This window comes from Spea bombifrons, chromosome 12 (genome assembly GCF_027358695.1).
Source record: "Spea bombifrons isolate aSpeBom1 chromosome 12, aSpeBom1.2.pri, whole genome shotgun sequence".
NCBI lineage: Eukaryota > Metazoa > Chordata > Amphibia > Anura > Pelobatidae > Spea > Spea bombifrons.
The window spans coordinates 31,106,642-31,114,969 of NC_071098.1; the positions used below are offsets into that span (position 1 = coordinate 31,106,642).

At 40.5% G+C, this 8,328-nt stretch overlaps 1 protein-coding gene across 1 annotated transcript; it reads right to left on the bottom strand.

Moving 5' to 3' along the window:
- Positions 1 to 1,094: 1,094 nt before the first annotated feature.
- On the bottom strand, positions 1,095 to 7,630 carry LOC128469977 (phospholipase A2 inhibitor and Ly6/PLAUR domain-containing protein-like). The gene is made up of 5 exons (XM_053451794.1): positions 7,101 to 7,630; positions 6,265 to 6,384; positions 5,791 to 5,937; positions 4,764 to 4,907; positions 1,095 to 1,467 (listed from the first exon to the last, which is right to left on the bottom strand). The coding sequence occupies exons 1-5, from the start codon at positions 7,138 to 7,140 to the stop codon at positions 1,280 to 1,282; spliced, it is 639 nt and encodes a 212-aa protein (XP_053307769.1). The 5' UTR covers positions 7,141 to 7,630; the 3' UTR covers positions 1,095 to 1,279.
- Between the last annotated feature and the right edge of the window lie 698 nt (positions 7,631 to 8,328).

Consider the following 8,328-nt stretch of genomic DNA (forward strand, 5'->3'; position numbering starts at 1 on the left):
ACACTTTTCTGGCTCCAACAAGTGTTCCATTTTAGAACCTTGATATGCAGATACAGTGTTTGACCTCTGTTGGGGCAACTAGGCGGGGGCCGAATGGGGCCGATCTGCCGACAAGGTTCTATGTGTCTGTTGCATTGATTAAATCTCAGAACGGCCGTTGTTCCGATGCCCGTCATTACTCGCTTTGACCAGATGTTGGGCGAGATCGTTGACTACTGAGAACTTGTTTATTTACAAATCAAATCTCTGTGCCACCCCATTCTAAGAATTGTATGGCAATTTCAAACTTACTAAACACAGTTCACCTTTATCTGTTCTACGGTAATTATGAAAGAGAGAGGATAAAAGGAAGTAATAAAAACGGGGGGGAAAGCAACGCCTCCCATGTTGGTGACCAAACCAACACAAAAGTATTTCCTATGGTTCATTAAAAGAGTTCAATTTTGCGGTTAAGTTATTGAAAATTATTGACCAGTCTTTACTCATTAGCCTATATTTTTTAACCCAAAAAAGAGCCAAGTTTAGGCACATAAAGAACTAAATAGTAACTACCACATAAAAGTGCTGTAAAATAAGTCTAAAGACATACAACACCCAAGAAACTCTAAACACGCATTTTGTTCTGCTCAGTGATAATGAAACTTACGGCGCCTAATAAGTCATTTAAGGTCACGACAGTTGGAGAAGCACAAAATTATCAAAGAATTCATAAAGTCAGCTAAAAGAATAACTTAAAACGGCGGGTATAGCTGCTCCCCCTAATGGAAGAACTATAGTACTACAAGGTCACAATCCACATGCCCATTCTAAAATCCATTTTTCCTATTGGCTGCCTGAACTAGAATTTTAGCCAACGGCATGTCTCGTTTCCTCCATACCAGACCAATGGAAATAGGACGAACTTTCAAGTGACTTTTTTTTTTTTTTTTTTTTTTTTTTATCTCTTAAATCATAAACATTTTGCTTCTTTAATAAAAATTGTTAAGACGTTATTAGGTGGGGTTCATGCAAGGAGAGAGTCAATGGAAAGGAAAAATGACTCGGCTTTGGAAGTAACCCAGGAAAGGTCCCGTACAGACGGTTTCCTCCAGAAATGGAAATAAAAATTCTTTATTAATAAAAATGAATGGGTTTAAAACATGTTATTTCATTATTTTAAGGCTGATTTGCATTTAATGGTTGATTTAGGCAAAGGTAATAATGGCTGGAAATATAGCTCTCAAAGTTTGATATCAGTGCATGTGATTTGAAATGAGTTTGCGTCCGGTGAGTGAGATCATCATTGTACGAATAGTTTCACAACGACCAGAAATGTCAGCGCTGGAGGCAGCAGCGCGGCCCTCAGAGACTCCGCTCCGTTGAAGGTTCTAAATCCTGTCACTTTGATGGAGTTCCCCCAGAACGCGGCTTGTCCTTGTGTCATTTCTATGCTCTCCGACGCACATCCAGCCAGGGTGATTGTGGAGCCTGGAGAGAGACGCAAGCATTAAATGTCAAAACCCACAGTGATAAGCCCACTAATTATGTTTCATTGCTGTAAGAATGTTTCAAAACAGTCAAACACAAACACCATGTGTGTAATAATGAGGTCATGAGAATTCCTTAATGCACAATACATGTAAAGTATAGAACTTCTTGAAGGAGATCTGTGGTCAGCTCTTCTTCTCCAGCCCTCCCGTCCAGAGATGAATGGTTTCCAGCTAAACCAACTTGTATGGAAAACCACTTGGAGTTAAGGAGTTCTATCAACCAACATCTCTTCCTAGATGACTAGCTCGATTTAGGCACTGCTTGGACAACCTCGTCGATGGGAAACCAGAAAGGATATTACCATCATCTTGTACATTATCAATCACATGCGGATCCTACAAGACTCCAATCTTGTTGGGTTCAACGAGTTCTCGTCTGACTTTGTTATGGACCTTGTGACATTTTTACCCCGACCCCCTACAGAAACCAGGGAAAGGAATAATAATCGTCTTAATAATTCCCTTTTTAATATCACAATTATCTGGTAGTGTTCTATTATATATATTATAACCCTCTATGCTTACCACCTCTGAACCTTAAATGACCCAATTGTTGCTCTAATCTTCAACACAATGATGGTTATAATATTAAAAAAAGGAAAGAAAGGAGTGCTGGCTTTAACAATCCATTCCAAAGCATTTCACCAATTGGATTTTCTTTATAGAAAGACTGTGACATAATAACATCTCATGTAAAGGCATATTATTATTAACGGAATAATAATGGGAGTAGTTCATGAAAGGCCTTCATTGTGGCAGAGGGAACGTGACAGATTGAATTTCCAAAACTTTTGTAGTGGTTCTATTATTTTGGGCTGGGAGTAGGCCGAGGCCCGACCCGTGTCATACATACAACTATTCACGTCCCGTCAAACGTCCGCATTCCGAGTATGTTTAAAGAATATTATTCATGGAGCATTGTGGGTATTGGGAGACATGTTAATGAACATATTATGGGAAAAAGACCTCCACTGGTATTGGCTAAATATCTCTACTTGTAATTTTAACTTCTGATTGTATAGGAAGTATGGATCAAATTAATTTCCATAAATGAGCCAGATGTTCCATGGGGTATACCCAACGTGGGTCAAAAACCTCAAGATGTTGGGTGCCCAGAAGCCTTTTCTAACAATTATTTTCCCAACAGAGGTAAAAGAACCTTCGCCTTTATTACGAGCATAACTCATAACGACAATACAATAGTACTTGTTTGTTCTGGAACGCAGGGCTGATAAGCAGGAGAATGATAAATGTGATGGCGTTTTATCACGGAAACGCATCAAACTGCCCCAGGCTGCTTCCACACGATTTCTCTAACACTCCTTAGATCAACTTAATAAAAAGAGGCAATAAAGAGAGATGGAAGAGTTAATCTTATGGTTTAAGGTTCATTTTTACAGATCTTTAGGCTCCATTCATCCTACTATCTCAGAGGACAGTAGATGACTGGAACAGCCTCCCAGCAGAAGTGGTAGAGGGTAATACAGTGAGGGTATTAAACACACATGGGATAGACATACGGCTCATGAATCTAAGACGAGACCAACGACTGATTAAGGTTTGAGTCTTTACAGCAGGAGAAACGGGCAGACTAGACGGGGGCCGGATGGGGCCGACCTGCCAGTTCTCTCGAATCACATATGTTTGTTATTATTTCAGCCAGATGTTAAGAGATATGATGTTTATGGACAAACTGATTGATTGATGAGGATCTTTTGCCCTTCCATGTCGTCATATAGTAAAGATCCATCCTTTTGTTCTTTTTTGTTGTTGAGACTTCTTTCCCCGATACAATGTACCCCGAATATTATAAATAAACATTACAAAAGGGGTAGGAATTCTGATGAAGGCAAACAAGCTGTGTTGATACATAAAATAGATTTTTGGAAATGTCTTCATGAAGATACATTCCTCGCTTTATTCCAAATAGCCTTTATCTGCTGCCAGAATTCGGCCAAAATGTTATTTTTCAGTCCCGTCGGTGGCATCGGACTTCTGGTTATTTGTCGTTGGCTGTGTTCTAAAATTAGCATAAAGGGATAAAAGACAAAGAGATTGCCCTTTAACCCCTTAAGGACAATGGGCGATCCATAAACCCATTGAAAAAAATGCATTTTGAGCCGGTACATGTACGGGCTTTGTCATTAAGGGGTTAAGGTTCTCAAACTCCTTGTTCCCGTATGTGGACAAGCTACGGGGAGAACATGCCTTCCTATCAGACAGGATAACGCGTGTGTACGCAGGCAGATCCTCTCTGGAAGAATTTGAAAGGCAATTCCTTTGATGATTTAACCAAATGTTTGGGGTTTTTTTTTTGTTTTTTTTTAACATTTAAGAAACAGAACAGGATACTATTGACAAAATAATAAGAAACACACCCTACGAAAATGGAACTCAGATAACCACCGACCTACAAGAAAGAATGCGGAGGATACATGAGTCCTTTTGTTATTTTGTAACCGTTCCAAAACCCCTCCCGACGAAGATACGCTAAGATAAGATTTTATATGATAAGCTGAGCTAAAAAGTCATTAACCGATATAAAGTCAGTGATGTCATCGGCGTAGAAGGCCTTTCATTTGCCACGGTGGTGGACGGGTTTTAGATACAAGATAACAGTTGGGGCAAAAATGATATCTATGGATATGATTTATGATTATATAACCCGTATGTTATACGTTTTGAATTAAAATAATTCCCCAAAAGGATTCTTCTTCAAAATACATTGTTTTGGGATGGCTTCAAACGCTTTAGGATTTAACACACCTGGATTCAAGCAGGTCTTGCAAAAGGGGCCAACTGGGGTTTAGGAGCCAGCTCTAAACTGTGTGACCCTGAGAGTCTGCCCATTAAGCCTTGGACCCTCAGAATCTGACCATTCACCCCAGGACCCTCTGAGTCTTCCCATTCATCCCCGGACTCTCAGAACCTGCCCATTCATGCCCGGACTCTCAGAATCTGCCCATTCATCCCAGTACTCTCAGATTCTGCCTATTCGCTCCAGGCCCAAACACCTTGAAAAACAGCCATTTATGCAAAAGTGAAGATTCTGGGGCAAACCCTGACACTTCCCGGGTACAAAAGTACACAAAAACCCGCCCTAGCTACAGAAGCCTTTCCCACCATTGAGATCGGAAAGACAACCATGTTCCATAATATGACTGTTGATGTGATGAGATGCTAACATAAAGATAGAAAGGGATAAATCTAATAAAGTAATTACGTTTTTTTTACCTCTGGGTCTGGATACTGTAAACTGAATACAACCAGTTTCCATTCCGGTGCAGTTCATAGTCTTTCGATTATCACAGGTCTCTGAATCTTTGGCGAAACAAGACGGACATCTCACACCATTAAGTGTAGTGTTGGCCGTTTCCCCTAAAAATATTAATAGATTTTAATAAGACATATTCAACGAAACCAGTTTTACATACAAACCATTTTTCACCTCCGTTGTAGATCGGAACCAATGAAGTAATGTTAAATTATGGCTAAATTCAATAAACTTCATGGGGTTGATTGTCCATCTAGGATCCGCATTGACCACGTGCACTGAAGACATCTAGATCCATGCCTGGGAACTCTTCACGCAGCTTCACGCACCACTCCTGCCCACTTCCCCAATGGTGTTTTCCTGCGCGTGGGGCTAGCCCCACATCTGACGTCAGTGGTCCACCTGTTATGTCACCTGGACCGCCTACCAGCGCCAAAAATGGAGGGCTCTGCGTACCTGGAGCTTCAATGGTCCCAGGTATGAAGATGTCTCTCCAGTAGTAGAACTATAGGAGGTCCTCCTTGGAGCAGGCCCGGACTGGTCAAATGGCACACGGGGAAAAAGGCCCATAGGGCTCCCGCAGGCTACATAGCCATGTCGGACTGAGGGTAACTAAGAGGTACTTAAGGGCCAGTGGCCTCCAAATGATGCACTTGTAGCCGGCAGCTGAATAAATTATATCTTTATTCTCACGCAGCATGTTGCCGCGCATATCCAGCTGCTGGTCACACGTATGTCATTTGATGGCCACTGGCCTTAAAGGAACAGCCCAGTCTATCCCGGCTATGGAGCCTTTACAATTTGGGGAGATGTTGAAGGACCTGGTCCATAACATAATCAGAGTAATAATGCTCTTTGATGCTCTTTGACTCCATTTTTTTTTATATTTTTCTCTGTTATTTTCGGTTTTTATTATATCGCCCAATAAATACATATTTTGTATGTGAAATATTGTGAAGCTAGAATTGAGGGGGTCAGAAGGCTTACACTTCATTGTCCGGTTGTTGCAGTAGTCAGTATCGCAGCATATAGTAGTAATGCTGATGCTGTATCCCGGGGTTGTCAGTCTGGCCGGATGTGTGCAGTTATAAACACTTCCGCAAGATTTCTCTAACACCACGCTCCTCAGATCACCTTAAAAAAAAGAAGTTTCTTACACATTGGCTGTGTCTAGACATTAATATTAGAGGGATGTAGGTAAGTGGAACAGCCTCCCAGCAGAGGTGGTAGAGGGTAATACAGCGAGGGTATTAAACATGCATGGGATAGACATACGGCTCCTGAATCTAAGACGAGACCAACGACTGATTAAGGTTTGAGTCATTACAGCAGGAGAAACGGGCAACTAGATGGGGGCCGAATGGGGCCGATTTTTTTTCAAATCAGCAAAAATTATTGGATAATTATCTTAAACACAAAAAAATCCAAGGGGATGGAAATATCACTGACATGTGAACTTACCAATTGAGGTCTGTCTCAACGTCTCCATGCATCGGTTATGCGAAGGATCACAAGTCTTGTAGTGACCCGAGCAGCTGTTGGAGTTAAGCGAGTAGCAGACCTCACACTCCAGGGCTAGACCTAAAATGTGCCGAAAATGTCAAGTAACGTTGATGATCAATAATACCTCCCCCCGCTTATTTTCTAGATAAAAGGTTTTTTTCAGACAAAGAAAATATGGTCCAGATTCACAAAGGCGATGAATATTTTTCCCCTGGTTGCATTTAGGATCACATATAAAATATAAAATAATTCAAAAACATCAGATGAAGAATTACTAGAAAATGTAAATTTACATAAAGAACACGGTCATTTATCTACCTCGGAAAGGCAGAGAACCGGAAATCTCACGGACTATCCCCTTCTTGGAAAACTTCACTTATCTTTTCTTCAATCAAGATATTATTTTTTTATTTTATTTTTTTTAATTTAATTGCCTATTTTTAAAAAAATTCCCCTCCAAAAAAACGTGCGATTGATTAAAAACTACAATTTTTTTTTGCTTCATTCCGTGCAGGAAGAGAATTTATTTGAAAGCAAAAACATCAAGATTCTAATTTAAAACCAAAATATTTTAATATATATTTTATTATTATTATTATTATTATTATTTTTTTTTTTTGATGAGTGGGGTATTTTGGATACTAACCAAAAGTTGGAGTAAATTTTTAACAAGGGCCAAATTATAGGGTGATAGACATAAAAAAAAAGCTACGTTAACCGCAAAAATAAACGATTTTCTCTTTTTATTAAAAAAAAGGTGGATATTAGTCAAAGGGTTTAAGCCGGATAATTACCTGCGGCCAGAAGCGCAGAATAAACTGCAATAAGGAACATAATTGTGAGGGGATGTCTCCTGTTATCCGTAGCTGGATTTATGTCCAGGTGTCCTCTGATCTCCTACAGACGCGTAGTCAACCTTTCCCCGCCGCGTCCGCCCGCTTCCAATTTATTTCACCCCTCTGTGTGGTTTCTGGAGCAAGGCGATGCTTTCAATCCGAGAATTCTCCCTCGGCTGCCTCTCTCCACATCACAGGATCCACGAACTTTCCTTATTTTCACTTCTCTTGTCCCCTATCCCGACGTAATCTCTCCAACTCGACCTCGGTATAGTTGGCTGACAGTTTGTAGACAGGTGCACTCTAGCTGTAATTGTTACATGTCACACTCTCATGGGCGTTCTAGAATGCGCGAGTCCCAATGTGAATCGAAGGTTCGCCTCCTCTGCCTCGTATAAGGATAACGTTGTAGAAGAGGTCACAGAGAGCTCTGCGGGATTTCCCATTCCAAAGGGACTAAATTTGAAAGTCACGTAACAAGTGTATGTTATAGTTAAAAAAAAAAAAGAGTACGAGTAGGGACTGCCTCTCCGCGTAGCAGAAAGTACGTGAGCAACTCTTTCAACTATAGGAAGCACACACCCCTGTCTGACGGTGAATGCATGATGTGCCAAAGAAGTCGCGTCTGGGCAAGCTAGCGTAGCTTTGTGGATTTATTTAACCTTTAATACAGCAGGGTGCTTGGTTGTTCTCTGTGTGGCGTTGTGAGATTGGACGATACCGTGGAGTACTATAGAGTGTTTGCTGATAACGAATCGAATGGGTCCGTTTACTAAAATAATCCCCTTGGACGTAAAAGAAGGTTTAGTAGAGGGATATGTGTTTTAAGAGCTCTGTACTACGTTCCTTTCTGGCTAAAGGAGTATAATTAGTGCACTAAGGGGTTAAAATGCATTCTAAATTAGAATGTACGGCAGGCTATGTATAGACTGAGTGCGCGTAATTTGCGTTTCTAATTTAGTTATCCGCCAGAAATGGGTCGCTATAGATGGTCCTTTCCCTAATTTTGTTTGTAAACAAATAGGAAAGCGCGTGGGAAGATTCTAAATTAGAACCCCGAGCAGCCAATGGGAGAAAAGGAACTGCAGTGAGCTACAGATGTAACTAATTCAAGTAAAAAACTGGTTAATGATAACAAAAGTATATTATAAAAAGATTTTTAAACAACTGCTGTAAAGACCTTAAA

Coding starts and splice junctions, on each gene's coding strand:
- LOC128469977 (XM_053451794.1), bottom strand. CDS start 7,140: ATGTTCCTTATTGCAGTTTATTCTGCGCTTCTGGCCGCAG. Junction 6,385..7,100: donor TTCTGCGCTTCTGGCCGCAG/GTAATTATCCGG, acceptor GGCACATTTTAG/GTCTAGCCCTGGAGTGTGAG. Junction 1,468..4,763: donor TACAGTATCCAGACCCAGAG/GTAAAAAAAACG, acceptor GTCTCTCTCCAG/GCTCCACAATCACCCTGGCT.